We start from the raw sequence: 16,568 nt of genomic DNA on the forward strand, positions 1-16,568 counted from the left end.
GGCGGACTTGATCGGAAGTCCAATGTTAGTCTATGGACAGCCAGATCTAAGTGGGTGGGTATCCGTTTACATCTAGTTACCCCCCGCTCCATTCAGATCCAGAAAAACAAACAGATCAGAGTTCCGTTTTTGCCAAACCTAATTGTGCTGGATCAGGGGGAATCTGAGGTAAAAGGACACATGTCGGTTCCCCATAAAAAACATGGGTCTAAGTTAAGTTCAGATATTTCCTCCAACAAACAGGATGGACACAGATGTCACAACAAAGACATCCTTTGTGATCAGCAGGGGATCCCCTTCATCAAATACATACACACACACACACACACACAATACAAGCAATATCAGCCCATATTCGTGGGCACACTATTTTGTACAGCTATTCACCCCATTGAACATCCCTACATTGTGCATTCTTATAACCTTGAATTTTAATTGGTTTATTTAGTTTTGTTTTTTACAATTTGATTTAAAGAACAAATAAGCAGGAAGTTGTGGGTTCTCCCCAGTCACAAAATGGCTAAAAAACTCTAGTGTTGCTTAGGCATAGTTTCTGGAAAGTCAACTTCCACCCAAGTTTTAGGTGTCTTGCAGACTAAAACAGAAAAACCTCTCAAAATTGTATTTAAAGTCACCCACCTTGCCCTCAATCCCAACTAGTTTTCCAGTCCCTGCTAAAGAAAAGAGTCCAGCTTTGTTCTCAACAGAACCCTTTTCCGCATGTATGTTGTGTACACCACCGTTCATGAACAGTCTCTCACATCACTGCTGTGGATCTCCACTGTTCTGTCAGTTACTGTTGGACTTCTGACTATGCTCTCCCTACCTGTGTTTTCCCCCTCTCAACATCAGTACATAACCATACATTGGTTTAACTCCTTTTTGACCAAAGGTCATTGAAGTCCTTTTGATAGGTTAATTTGAAGGAATAAACTGCTTCTCACACGAACAGATAGGGTCCAATTTAGCAGCATGAGTGTGCATTGGTTAACTTAAAGGGTTTCTAGCTAGCAAGCAGTAGATATATGCAAAAAAAAGTAAAAAACAAAAAAAAAACGCTTTAACAGCAGTTTAAACTTACCCAGTCTTCACCGCGCGCTCCCGTTCGAGAATCCGAAACTGCTCGGGTGGCCGCAAAGCATCTTGGGGCGGGCACATGCACAGTTCGGATTCTCGGCTGGGAGACGAGCAGAGACGCAAGGTAAGTCTATGGACGCGTGCACCCGCATGCAGACACCGCGAGATCGCAAGTGCCTGCAGGGACAGAGGAGTCAGCGCTGGATCGATAAGCCGCCGCAGCGCTGGAGGGACAGATGAAAACATCAGGAAAGAAGAAGATCGGATTAAGAGACATCATTTAAGGTAAGTGGTGACATTAACATTGGGGGAGGGAATTTTTTTTTGCCTTTATTGTCACTTAAACAATCACTCTAAAAAGCATATTTATAAAGAAGTAAATAAAATCGCTGTCATTTAAAATACATGCACCAGGAAGATACACCTGCAGTGAATGTCACATTCACTTTATAAATATGCCCCTTAACTGCAGTGACTGCAGCCAATCAGACAATAGGCCCAAGGAAGGGGAGACTAATTCCCCCCATCTACGCTAACAATTGAGAGTTTTGTCTACTGGAACAGCCCTGAAGGGCTGAGTGAGAAAAAACCAACAGTGTTGGGCCAGCTTAAGCATTGGGAACCCGAAACAGTTGAGTCCCAGAACTAGCAGAGTGCACAGGTAAAACATATATTAGTGTTTTCTCAGCACAGGAAACTGTGCCTGAGAAAGTTAATCTCCAGGTTACCAATGGGTTAAGGCTTGGTGAGCATGAGCATTCCTGTCATACTCCTCCAGATGGAGAAGAGGCTTAGCAGGTTTAGTGGTCATTGCTCTCTTTAAGGAGTTCCATAACCTGTGCTCACTAAAGTGGGAAAAGTGGGCCCTATATTTTATCGTGAGAAGCAATTTATTCCTTCAAATGAACCTATCAAAAGGAGTAAATAAAAATCTGCCATTTCAACCTCGTTTTTAAACGGCAGAAATGTCCTACCATTTTATATACTCACGGACCTAAACTGGCTCAATGATAAGGATGGAACTTTTCTCCACTCCTTGGGAACATACCAAACTAGTGAAAAGGAGAGGATCAATTTTATGCATCAAAATTCCAACTTCTGTCTTACCTTTCTTTAACCATGCTCTCACATCTTCTTGTCGTGTGTAGATCGCCTCCCTGGCTTCAGAGCAGATGTTGTGAAAGTGGGAGCTCAGCTGGATACCTTTTGTGAAATTTACGGCTACCTCCATCTGCAAATTCTCAGTACCTCTCATCTCCTCTGCCTGACGAACCGTGTTGGGATTTTTCTGTGTGAAACCAAACAAAATCGGTTACAATGAGCCATCTGCAGCAGGTGAGCAATAGGTCGACCAGCACGGGCAGAAATATTGTAACGTACTTCTTTTAAAGCTGAGCTCCAAGTGGCTAAATACACAGATGAAATGCATATAAGGGAGCGGTTTTACTTGCCAACAGAAATGTTTTTCTGTTCATGCAGTTCTGAGATTTACACACCTTTGTCACAAAGCACAGTTCTGCCTGTCAACTGCAGTAGAGAAAAGTAATTTCCCCTGCTCTAAGTGACACTGACAGGTCTTTTCCCTCCCTCAGCCTGGACAGTGAAAGAAGAAGCAGCACACGGATTAGCTCATTGCTTGTTCACTTTGCTCTAGCCTCCTATCAGCAATGTCCTTGTTAGCACAGAAGCACTGCTGCACAACTGATTGGCTCTCAGTCCTGCCCTTCCCTCTCCCTGTCTGGGTTCAGCTGTAAAGTGAACTGCAAGAGGCTGATACCAAGTCAATACTTTTTGCATTAAAGAACTTACATATAGATGACATTATTGACATATTAATTCAAAACAGAGCTGCATTAGTCAGACAGCTCTGAGTGTCTCATCTTAATTCTAACTTCACAACCTTGTAAGTCACTGACCTGGACAAAACAGAATGGAAGGTTAAGAGTCCCTGTTGTCAGACCATTCATTCAAAGTCAACCGTCCAATAAGATTGTATGTACGTGTAAAAAAACATATTTTATGCATGTTATTTACTTGTAAAAGCCTCCCTTGTGTCCATATTCAAAAGCTCAGAGATTGCTTCTGGGTGCTATAATCTTGCATGTGATGTCAGCCCTGGCAGACTCAAAGTGTCAAAGTGGTCACTCGGGGGACATACTATAGTACTTATTCCCTTTCATTCCTACTCTGGCAGCTGCATAAAAGGTTATGTAGGGAGGTGAGGGGCAGCAGAGACAATAATTAGACACTTGCAGAATAGGAAAGGGCTATGACCGTGAAGGAGGAGGGGAGCTTTGATAGAAAAGGGACTCTTCTGAAGCAGTCAAACTTGATAGTTCAGAGGCACATTGCAAGTCATTCAAAAAAGAAAACGTTAATAGAAAGCAAAACACTGCAAGGAAACATTTCAAATATCTTCCATTTTAAACCCGGTAAACATTTTCAGACTTTATTATAGACTCACTAGGAAATTAAACCCGGATCAGGAGAACAGCCTTGGAACATGTGCACTATTCTAAACAAGTTAATAATGGCAGCTCCCATATTGGTTTCCTCTACCTGAGAATATTGATCTAGTTTTGGGTGGAGCATAACCACAGCACATGTATAAACTCCTGTTGAATGTTTTGTTTTTTTCTTTGCGAGTTCTCGAACCACCTGTAAATATTAAAACCTATGTGTGCGTGCTTAGTAAAAGGAATGAGGAAATCTGCCTTGCTTGTGTGAATTCTGCAAAACCTGAACTTAATATCAAACCTTATTGAAGTTAATGCAGACCTTTACCCATATCTTTAAAATAACAACACGCACACACACACCTTCAGAAATGTTTCGTAATGACAATCTACAAACACATACTTCTAGATAATTGCAGGCTTTGTATTCTTTGCATATCTTATTTCTATTTTCATCCCCAGTCTTCTGACAGTGGCCATGTTTACTAAGGGTAGATTTTTAGCTCTCCTTTTACTTCCTGATTTCTGGCATGTGACTAGGACATGTGACCATGCACATCATCTCAGTGGAGGAAAATGCCTCTCCCTGAGATCTGTGAGATTACAGATGAGATCTCCAAGCAATGCTCTGCTGATGACAAGGCGATCCCAGTGTGCATTGCTTTGGCAAACTGAAGTCATTTTACCCTTTCAAAGCAGGAAGTGAATGCTCTGCAAGTGTAAGTATTTCACAATCACAGCATTTTACACCTAACATGTCTGACATGTCTGATAATGTGAAGGTCCATTTTAATGGAGGGGGGATCTTGATATTAAATTCTGCCCATTTTAAAAGAGAATAGGCAAGGTGATGTGAAAAAAGAGCACAAGGAACTGGGCACTGCTATGGGGGAAATTTAGCAAAGCAAAAAAGCCTGCAATGGCGGGGTCCCGTGTTGACGGTGTTGGAAATGCAACAGCATATGCTCATGAAGTGTTGTCTTTTGAGCACTAGATAGAGCTGCATTGAAATGATAGTCTATGCTAGGCTGTATGTTCATGCTTGGTTATGATACACAGGAAGTTCTATTTGTCTCCTTTTCTGCTATATAATGCTGTATTCTGATATAATGTTTTTCTAAGCAAGTAACATTTAATTCAGCATTCCTCAAGATCTCAGGGCTTCATCTAAACACATAACCAATAGGTTATGGGCCCAGACACTAAACAGAATACTGCAAGTCAACAAGAGCCATACCCAAGCTACTGAAAGCCGGCAAGTAGTTCAGATATGAAGTTTGCAAATCACAAAGCTTAACAATACCAACTACCAGCTATGGAAGTTCAAGCTTGAAATGTTGCTAAGCAAAGACGACTTGAGGCAATTACGGAGTACAGACAGACCCACTAATGGACCTGCGGAGGAATGGGACAAGAAGAACAGGCAAGCCAAAGCAATTACAAGTTTGATTTTGGAAGAAAACCAGCTCATCCACATAGGAAAAGAAAATACAGCTAAACGGTATGTGGATGCATTATAGAAACTGCAGCATTCAAACCTAAACAGAAAACGATATCTGCTATGCAAGCTATACAAGATAAGACTAGAAAAAGGCCAGGAAATGTGTGAATATGTGAATTCCATGCTGCAAATCATAGAACAGCTACGTGCAATTGGAGAGAAAAATAAAGATAACGACGAGGTGGCATTACTGCTATGCAGTCTTCCAGAGTCATACAGTGCGCTTATTAATGCTCTAGAAACCGGATCTGAGCAGGTACTAATACTAAAATACGCCAAAGGAAAATCAATGAATATGGACAGAAGGAAAGAAAAATATGCACAATAAAGAAAATGAGAAAGTGCTTAAAAGGTGTCGGAGAGTGCAAAGCAACACAAAGCAGAGCATGTTTTTCGCTGTAAAAAGACTGGTCATCTGAAAATGGACTGTTCAATCTGGAAGGCTGAGCAGCGAAAGCGAGAGGCACCTACAAGAGAAAGAGCTAAGACAGCAACAAAGGAAACTGCAGGCACATCATGGAGTACTACCTTTAAAGTGACTCAGAACAGTATACCACATGGATGGTGTATCGAGTCACATGACCAGTGATGAGACATTCTTCACAGAAATTGATTTCAGTGCAAAGGACAAAGTTTTCTTAGCAAACGGAAAAAGTATTACTGCAGAAGGTATCACACCATTAGGGGACAAGCAGAGAATCCTCGTGAAAAATACACTGTATGTCTCAGGCGTAGAAGGGAGCCTTCGATCAGTGAAAACCATTGCTAATAATGGTCTCACAGTTTAATTTAGGAGGTGATGAAGAATGTACAATCCAAAACAATAAGCAAATCCTTGCAAAAGGAAAATTGGATGAACAGCTGTACAGACTCATCACTGCAGACAAACAAGTCAAAACAGCCACTCATAATCCACACAACAGTTGTGTCCATCTGTGGCACAGACGACAAGGGCATTGAAACCCAAAAGCCATAAAAGATATTATAATGAGGGGCTGTAAGGAGCGTCCACCGCAATCGCCGCTGAGTTCCAGCAAACCCCCCACCGGGATCTGAATCCACAGAACCACTGCCTGAAAGGACCCGACCGGCCCTGCTTACTGCATCCAGGAGACTACTACAGCTGGACTTCTGCTCTCACATCCCTGCCAGGGAACCTCAAACGCCAGCCAGGAAAACCGATAAGTACCTTGCTACAATTATAATATGACTAAGACTGTCATTCAACTTTATGCTGGATGTGATTACCTCTTTACAAGTAGCAATTGAATGAGCCTTTCAGTTATCCCTTTTGTTTGATCCGAATTCCTTGATGCATTCATTATATGTATGTGACCTTCAATTAACCCTATGTTGGATCTGATTAACTAGCTGCAATTTATCACTTGAATGAGACTTTCAGTTAAAACCAATGAAAACCAGGAATTATACGAAACAACAACGGAGGTGACTACATCAGTAAGGAAGTGGAATCATATCTGAAGAAACAAGGTATAGTACACTAGACCACCACACCATACACTGCTGAACAAAATGGTGTAGCAGAATGGAAAAACCGCACTCTTATAGAAATGGCCAGATGCATGCTGTCAGACGCCAAACTACCTAAGTACTGAGGAGAAGCAGTCATGACTGCAACATACCTACAGTACAGACTTCCATCAAAGGCCATTGAAAGCACCCCATTTGAAATGTGGCATGGATCGAAGACTAGCCTAGGGGACATCAGAGTTCGGATGTAAAGCTTACGCCTATATTCCAAATGAGAAGCGATCCAAATTGGAGAACACAGCCATTGAAGGTATACTGGTGGGCTATAGTGAACAAAGTAAGGTATATAGAATCCTACACCCAAAGACTGACAAAGAGACAATAAGTCGCTGTTTAGTCAGTGTTTATTTTGATGAGAACCCGTCACCAGAAACAATGATCCCGGGAAGTTGTGAAGTGAATTCGCCTAGTGAACCAGCAAAGGAAGCTGAGCAAAGTGAAGCCGCATAGGAGTGAGCACAAGAGGTGGAACTCACAATGGATAATTCAAATTCCATGTTAAATTCTGCTGAACAACCTGAAATTAGAAGATCCACTTGAGCAACAAAAGGGAATACCACCCTGCAAGCTGTCATATACTGCGAAGACACATAGGCTATTTGAACGTAGTATTGTCTTTTGAGCACTAGATGGCAATGTGGTGCAAGTCCACTCCATGCTAATTTTCCATATGCATGCTTTTTTCTGTGATATGTATGTTTCCTGTTTGATGCTGTAATACTGTATACATGTATGCAACATTCTTCTACGCAAGGAAAACTTAATTCAGCATTCCTCAAGATCTTAGTGATTCATCTAAACACATAACCAACAGAAGGGACAGCTGAAGTTCCAGAATGTTGATGGGAAATCCACCACACCAGGGAGAACCTGGCCCTGATGTTCAGGTGCATGGAACTATCTAGAGACTGACTCTGTTTGTCCCAAGTATCCAGTATTCCGAGTTTTAACAGCCTGGACAGCTGAATATCTGCAGAATCTGTACTGTCCACTTGATGTTGGCAGACAGGACTTGGACTTATTCCTCCTTTAACAAGAGGTTGTACAAATAGATTTTGCATGACCACACCAATATGCTGCTGAAGTTAAGATGGGGATGTGTAAGTAAGAACCCTTGATGTACAAATTGTCCAGGAAAATTGTTGTACCGATGGAACCAGTTGAGGATCAAAAGTCATCCTCTCAAGCCACTTTTTGCATTCAAGCTCCACAGATCAACACTTAAAACAGAGACATCCTCAACAGGGAGTATTAGGGTCTTGTTAAGACAAGACATAGCAGGGTCCACAACCGGGACCACTCATTTCTTGAGGAACCACTCCTCAATAGGAGTATTGCTGAGCAAAATGCTTGGGAAGGGTGAAGAGATTTTTAGGGTGAGGCAAATCATTGTGCACAGGCTCCAGGAGAAAGTGTACAGGCAATGTCTTTGCCATCTTAGAGCTTATAGAGCCCATACTGGTGACCTTTGGGCAAGTTGACACAGGTAGTTCTAAGGCAAGGAAGAAGTGTATTGCATCAATAGGGATCGAAATGATGTTCTTAAGTTTAGGAGAGATTAGAAGGTTGAGCCTCCCCCTGTACGGAATCATCATATTCTGATGAAGGGTTATCTCGCTCCTCCTCAGGGAGCAATGCAGCCATGAGGGGAAAGTCCGAAACAGACTGAGGGGAAGCTGAAGGGGCCAGGAAATTCCAGAAAACGCCTTACAAGGGTTGTTTAAAACGGAGTTACAGCATAGATCTTTCAGAAATAGACCAAGATTCAAGTAAGAAGTCAAATGCCACCAATATTTATTGTGTTGAGCCCAGACTTCAGCTATAAAAGTGATTTTCAAACTAATTGTTTTTGCTGCCCACCTAACCACAATTTAAATTGCAAAAGAAATATGAAACGTTGCTATGAACAACAGGTCTTTGTGCTCTACTTGCCTTCTACCCCAAATATTTATTGTCTTGTAAGGATTTTGTTTGTTCAACATATGCTTCAATTTTGCCATTCCGCATGTTCCAGTGACAAAATCCACTATAATATATTAGCCATTTCAAATTACATGCTTAAAACTCCAATAAACTAAATATTGAATATCATAAAAATGGCAAAAATTAATAAAGTATAAGAAAACAAAATAAATCACAGTTTATTTAGCGCCCATTTACACCAGAGTGCATGCACTCCTTTTTTTCACCGCGGCACAAGGTATTATGGTACTGTGCATTGCACTGCAGTCCATGGCCGCTGGGAGATGTATTAGGGTGTCGGTCAAATGAATGATAATGCACCTTGCTTATGGTACAACATGCGGTAACATGCTCTTGGCACAAAGCTCTGGTGTAAATAGACCCTTAACCTTGCAAGCAACAGCTCACTAATTGTTATAAAACATAAAAAAATGAAATGTAAGAACTGTCTCCCAAAGAAAGCACATTCTTGCAAAAAAAAAAAAAAAGAGATTCACACATTTTCACCAAAGTCAATTTGAAAAATGTGTGAATCTTGGCTGAAAAATGTATAAAACAGACCCCTATAGCAATTGTCTATTGATTTAGCATTTTTAGCTTTAAGGCTTTGAATTAACTAAGGTTTAAACATTCTATACCTATGAAGAACAATAGTACAGTTAGTATTTCTCTGCTCGCCAAGACAGGAAATGCCTGCGATTCTTTTTTCAGCTTAAGAATGTTCCAATTTTGTTGTACTCTTGTGTATTCCACGCTAAGCGCCACAGTTTTCTCAGAGAGCACTGCATTAACCATTTCATCTCTGCGGGACATAAACTAATGGACTGCATAGAATCATCCTGATGTCATATAGGCGGTAAAGAACGGCTATCATTAAGAATCTTATGTTACCTATGCATGCAGTCTTCCTACATGCAGTAATCAGTGTATTTTTTAATTCGCTTCAGTCATTGGTTTCTGTAGTTTTCAGGACTGAAGCATCAATTTATCCATATTGCATGTTATGTCACTTTGGACGCAGACTAGAAATGAAATGGATCATTCTGAATCTTTTTTCCCCCTTAAGTGAAGAACCCCAAACTGGCCAAAGAATGGCGAGTTCCAGTATCACGTTAACATTTCTTTCCTTGGTTTCAGGCCCCTGTCTAATAAAAGATTGAGACTATTGCCTGGGCAGGCAATAGTTTTTGGGGCTCATTCACAATGCATTTTTTTTGTATTGTACTTGGCAGATGGTTCTGCAAAGGCCACATCTAAACGTTTGTACAGAATCTAATGGTTCAGTTCACAATTTGCTGTTAGAGGACAGAATTATGCAACATCCTGAACACAGACTATGGTGACTCATCGTTTTTAGGGGCTTCTGTCGGCAGGCCCCCCACTGGTAGAGCGGTTGTGCTGCAGAACATCACAGTTATTGCTTATTTGCGAACATGTATAGGATAAATATAACGTGTATATGCATTGTATAGATCGGTTTTTAACCTAATTTAGAAATTCTTTCACTGTATTAACATTTTATTTTACCAATTTATTAAAATAAATCTAAAGCCATCTTAAGGGTTCATTTTCACGGGCGTGCACAATCATACAGTGTGCTCATCGCAAGTACGATCTGCCTGTCCAAGATAGGCAGAACGTACATTTTTTTAATTACCTTACAACCATCCCATGACAAAAGTCTTGCGATGGTTGTAAGGTGTGTGCCCAGCATGAGAATGCATTTGTGATGTACGTCTGAAGTCTGTGCAAGCTAAACTATATGGCCATACCTTTGCGGCTATAATAGCCTTTATATGATTTTAGAGTATGTCTGTGATTTGTGCTCATTCAGAGCATTTGTAAGCTTATGTGCTAAAATGTTCCCCCTCCCTTTTAGATTGTAAGCCCTCACGGGCAGGGCCATCTTTACCATCTTGTCTTAAGTTGTATTGTGATTATAATGTCTTCCTTATATTGTAAAGCGCTGCGCAAACTGTTGGCGCTATACAGTTTAAATCCTGTATAATAATAATAATAATGCTTAGGAGATGATCTGGCTCACAATCATTGCTCTAACTCATCCTGAAAAAGGTACACAACGTATCTCCCAAAAGGTGTTCCAGCTTTGTGTAGCTCATTCAAACTCCTCCACAATAAACTCGCAGTCAGTGTTCTAATTCATACACAGGCAAACATAGGTGCTAAATAAGTGTAGGCCCTCCACACCAAACTCGTCAAACCATGCCTTTACAGATCTGGTTTTATGCAAAGGTGCAGTCAAGCTAGAAAAGAAAAGGGCCTTCCCCAAACTGTAGGAAATACACAACTGTCTAAAATGTACAGTTTTAATGGGTAAGCAATTTTAAGACATGAGTGCCAACAGTCATCACAGGTTCACATCACATCACACTTCAAGTTTCAGCATTAGGAAATGGAAGTGGAGGCAAAGACAACTTCAAGTCCTATACATATAGGTACACTTTAATTTCGCTGGTTTCACCCCTTGTATACAGCCAGGTGAACACGGGATCAGATCTCTAATATTATGATTTAATTGATCATCAGCTTTGATTAGCTGGACACAGCTTGACAACCACTGTAAGTACCATACTGTTCCTGTATAGCCAAGTTTCATTTTGGGAATGATGTATCCTGTGCTTAAATGAGAACTATGAGGTGAGTGCTTTTCACTCACCTCATAGTTCTAGCGGACCTGTGACAATGAGACTGTCACAGGTCGGCTCAGTAGATCAGGAAGTGAGCGAACACATACGGCGTTCGCTCACTTCTCTATCCTGTCCCGGCTCTCTGCCGTGACAGGGTAGGGACTGGATCCCCCCCTCCTTGCTCCGATCCTCCAGCGCTGACTGGCGGAACGGTCGGGGGAGGGTACAGCTGGCTCTGCCTCTAGATAGGCAGAGCCAGCTGTCACTCACGCAGCTGGGCGGGTCCAGAAATAATTGTCGGGATCCGCTTCAGCTGCGGCGTCTTAGTATAACGTGAGCTGTAGCTTGTGGTATACTGCGGCGTCTCAGTATACCGCGAGCTGTAGCTTGCGGTATACTGAGCTTAGGGTGATGGGAGGATGCTAGTTTGTGTCCTCCCGTTACCCTAAGGAGAACCTTGGGGAAAAGTCCTAACCTCATAGTTCTCCTTTAAGAGACTGAAAACTCAGTATGTCAAATGAAGACACAAAGACCCTTATCTTTTTAGTTTTCATAGTTCATATCTTCTTACCTGTCTCAGCTTGGCCATAGATTCACTGGGGATGATTTCATTGCTTTGTAGTTGGGTGATGAAACACAGGCCCTGAAACTGGCTCTGTCCTCTCTCCAGCTCTCCTAATATCAATATCCGGAAAATCTTCACATCCTGAAAATGGGAAACAAAGGATACTGAGATTTGAGGCAACTTTCAGGAAAATAGCAAAGACTTCACAGTCCAGCACCACATTACAAAAACAAGGTTCAAGGTCCTTGTAGGTAATTAATATTCTGTGTCATCTTATAGCAGATATTTTCTAGACAACACAACAAATGCCAGCTTATGTAATAGATCAGTAAAAATGTGAAGGGAATTAGTGCACTAATACCTGGGACATAAACAAAATGTATTTTTCATTTATCAAATTACATTACTACACTATGCAACCAGGACAAAAAAAAACAAAGGCAAATCCAAAATATCGCAAAAAGGGAAGTGAGCGGAAATGTTCCAGAGTTTTGGAACATTTAAGAGGGGGATTGCACTCAGTTTGGGAAGGATTTCCTGTTGTGTCAGGATGGACAAGGAATTGAGAGAAACCTCTATCCACATCTAGAAAAAGAGTTTTGGCTATAAATCTATTGGGAGCATTTGAAAAGGAATCATTTTTTCAGTTTCAGGATTATATTTTTAATAGACTCTCCACCACAGTATACCATTTCAAAGGTGCTCCATTCTGAAATTTGTGTCCATGTTTGAAACACATTTGATATTTATGATGATAATTACAATTAAAACAATACAACCAAAACAAAAGTTTATTAACAAGTGGAAGGGGAAAGAATTTAAAATCAAACCAGTACCTTGTCCATACAGTGCAAAAGTAACAAGCTCACTTTATAGAAAAAAATACTTTAGTGCATCTAAAAAAAACATTTTTTATAATTTTTAAGAAGAGATGGAAAAGGAAAGAACTTCTGTAAAATGTGTGCGTCTGTCCCTGCTGGGGAGATTCACTTTTATGGCCCTAGTAGTAACCAGTGTCATCAGAACTGAAAAAGTGTGGGGATATTCAAAATGCCACCCATTAAGTTCTAAAAGCACATGCCCTTGTGAGCACAATCTCAAACCGAATAATACTAGTTAGACAGCCATGATTCCAAACAATTCATAGATGAAATATCCAGATACATATCTGACATGATTTGTCCAGATGCATTTCGCAAAGAGCTTCTTCAAGGGACCAAAATAGGCTAATCATACACAAGGGGTGTCTGGAATAGGACAGATGTTTGAGGACCGGGATGAGAAAGGTGGCTAGAGCTAGCCAAACCACCGCACCCCGTCCATAGTCACACCTGGGACCTCAGCTTCCGGCTCCATATACTGCACTCTCCATGGTGGAGAGTGCAGTATATGGAGCCTGGAAGCTGAGGACTCATCAGAAGCCATAATCTCTTGCCAAGCTGAGCCTGACCAATTAGGACAACATTACTAGTGGGTTAAGGTCACTCCCGAAATACGCATTTTATGGGAATCTGTCCCAGCAGGGGTTGGCTGGGTCCTCTGCATTGTCCCTGGCGCTCCTCCCCTTGAGGACCCGGGGTCCCAGGCGTGACTACGGATGGGGTGCGGTGGTTTGGCTAACTCTAGCCACCTTTCTCATCCCGGTTCCCAAACATCGGTCCTATTCCAGACACTCCTTATGTATGATTAGCCTATGTTGGTCCATTTTGCGAAACGCGTCGGGACAAATCATGTCAGATATTTATCTGGATATTTAATCTATGAATTGTTTGGAATCATGGCTGTCGAACTATTATTATTCGGTTTGAGATTGTGCTCACAAGGGCATAAGCTTTTCGAACTTTATGGGTGGCATTGTATATTGCATTAACTGGATCCATATTATCTTATTTATCTTTATGTACAATACATTTTGATACATTTTATCTATGCATTGGTCTCATACCTCTCTACAAATCCTTATTTCTTTTTATGTTTTTTATTCAAAATTTGCCAAGACTTTTTGCCAGATCAAGAAAAGAGTAAACATTTTTCACTGGAGTCATTTGTTGTGATGGCATCTAAGAGAAGGCTTCTCCTAATTTGTAGAAATGTCTTCTCGTTACCTGTTGTGTTTATGGGACAGGAAGTAAAGTGGAATTGGACAAAATACTCCATCGAAAAAAAAATCCTGGGGCTTTAAATATACTATAATCATTCTATACTTACCTTTCCTGCATTCCACAGACCATCCAAAAAAACAACTGTTCCAGAAAAAACCCAAAATGTGATGCTCAGCCTGTGTCCCCACATTTCCATGTTCAAAGAGAAGCCATAAAAAAAAAATCAGGTCTGAGCACTTTCACAAGGTACACGATGGTGCGGTGTACAGTATATCTTGATTCCTTTAGCAGGTTGAAACAAACAGGTACCTGGAGCACCCAGGGGGATTGTGGGGAAGGTAAGTAAAGCATGCTTGCATGTCTCTTCTGTAAAGTTAACCTTTTACTTTCTAGTTTAAAAGGAGAACTATGGGGTTAAGGCTTTTCCCCAGAGTTCTCCTTAGGGTAACGGGAGGATCCAAACTAGCGTCCTCCCGTTACCCTAAGCTCAGTATACTGCGAGCTACAGCTCGCGGTATACTGAGACGCCGTAGCTGAAGCGGATCCCGACAATTATGTCTGGATCAGCCCAGCTGCGTGAGTGACTGTTGGCTCTGCCTACCTAGAGGCAGAGCCAGCTGTAACCCGCCCCCTCCCCCGTCCGATTTGCCAGTCAGCACTGGCGGATCGGGGAGGGGGGAATCCAGCCCCTCCCCTGTCACAGCAGAGAGCTGTGACAGGATCGAGAGGTGAGCGAACGCCGGTATGTGTCACAGGTCGGCTAGAACTATGAGGTGAGTGAAAAGCACTCACCTCATAGTTCTCCTTTAAGCAAAGTACAGGCTAACTTTAAAGGTGATCATAGAAAACGCTAAGGTGTGCCGCGAATAGTCACAATATAAGAAACAGAGAATCAACCACAAATATGCTGGAAATATAATGAGCAGATCAGGCAGATTAGACTGCGCCTTTTCTTTGATCATTTGCTGTATAATTAGAATGAGGAAGTTAAGACCATAACAAAATGTAACCGCATCACGACCAGAACACATTTTTGCTCATCGGTAGTGCAGCAGTTTAGCCATTAATAATGTCTTTGATTTAGGAATGTTCAACTTCAACTGAGAATGAGACAAACAGGTTAGCAGTAATAAAATTATGTGAATGTCAGGCTACTGTCATGGCCAGCTTTAAGCTAAAATGTACACTCATTTTTGGAACAGGAAGGATCAGGATAGTGGGAAAAACAATAACATGCTTTTCCCATACTGAGGCTATTTTTTTTATAATAAATGGTATTTAAATAACTGAAAAAAATACAATATATTTTGAAAAATCCTCTTTCAGCTAACTTATGAAGAAAAACTGCACCCCAAATAAAATGTCCTAATAATTATCCAACAATATTCTCTGATTAAAAATATTAAACGCTTCTACGAGGCATAATTTTATAGGCCCCAAGATACACCATAAACTGTAAATGTAGGTACATTATTAAAACTCTGAATTGTCCTGAGCATAGTCGGGATTTAATGCTTGCTTGGTCTAGAGGGATCTAGTAGAGAATAGTACTTACCTAAACCCTTGACCCATGGTGCTCTGGTCTTCTTCACTCCCACCCTGGAATGTGGATGGGCCCTCAATGTCATCACGTATGATGCAGGACCAGTAGTAGCCGCTGATCTTGTATTTTATATAATAGTGTCAGTTGCTGAGGCGGCCACAGAAATGGAGAAGAGCGGCTTCAGGTGACCAGTCGGCACCTTTGAAGGTGCGGTAATAGTAATAAGAATTAAAAGTGACATACACACTGGCTACCTGGGAATTTACCACCCCTGATATACACTCACTGGCCGCTTTATTAGGTACACCTCTTCACTTGCTCGCCAACACAAATATCTATCAGCCAATCACATGGGAGTAACTCAATACATTTAGGCATGTAGACACGGTGGTCTGCTGAAGTTCAAACCGAGCATCAGAATGGGGAAGAAAGGTGATTTAAGTGACTTTGAACGTGGCATGGTTGTTGGTGCCAGACGGGCTGGTTTGAGTATTTCAGCAACTTCTGATCTACTGGGATTTTCATACACAACCATCTCTCGCCTTTACAGAGAATGGTCCGAAAAAGAGAAAATATCCAGTGAGCAGCAGCCGTCTGGGCAAGAATACCTTGTTGATGCCAGAGGTCAGAGGAGAATGGCCAGCCTGGTTCAAGCTGATAGAAAGGCAATAGTAACTCAAATAACCACTCGATACATCCAAGGTATGCAGAAGAGCATCTCTGAACACACAACACATTGAACCTTGAAGCAGATGGGCTACATGTCTACCTTGGCATGTCTACCTGCCCTCAGACATCAGTAGATGAAAGCAGACAGATTGCTGTTGGGTTACCACACTACACTGCTGTATTGTAAAAAGAAGATAACAAAAAACGATTGTGGGATAAACCTAAATGCTCCAAACAAAGAGAAAAATCCCATGCAGACAAGTTTCTGGCTAAATTTAAACCAGGGAAATCAACACCACAAGACAGCAGTACAAGCACAAAAAACTATCAAGTTGAATTCAGCCTGTTTGAAACACAATAAGATGAAAACTGTTTAAACCTGGCATGTATGACATTCTGTCTATATGACAGGCTATGTGGCCTCATGTGACAATTCCATTACTAACTTTTCTCGAAATGGGAAATGGTTATTGAAATGGTCAAAAACAGAAAAC

The 16,568-nt window shown here is 41.4% G+C and overlaps 1 protein-coding gene across 1 annotated transcript in view; it reads right to left on the bottom strand.

Moving 5' to 3' along the window:
* The window catches only part of OAF (out at first homolog), a 46,574-nt gene that overhangs the window by 4,486 nt on the left and 25,520 nt on the right, over positions 1-16,568 (bottom strand). The window contains exons 3-4 of the mRNA XM_018559449.1: positions 11,767-11,901; positions 2,185-2,365 (exon numbers count right to left, since the gene is read on the bottom strand). Of these exons, the coding sequence (XP_018414951.1) occupies positions 2,185-2,365; positions 11,767-11,901 (316 nt within the window). The remainder of the gene's footprint in view (positions 1-2,184; positions 2,366-11,766; positions 11,902-16,568) is intronic.

Source organism: Nanorana parkeri, unplaced genomic scaffold (genome assembly GCF_000935625.1).
Source record: "Nanorana parkeri isolate BGI_ZX_2015 unplaced genomic scaffold, ASM93562v1 scaffold395, whole genome shotgun sequence".
Classification (NCBI taxonomy): Eukaryota; Metazoa; Chordata; class Amphibia; order Anura; family Dicroglossidae; genus Nanorana; species Nanorana parkeri.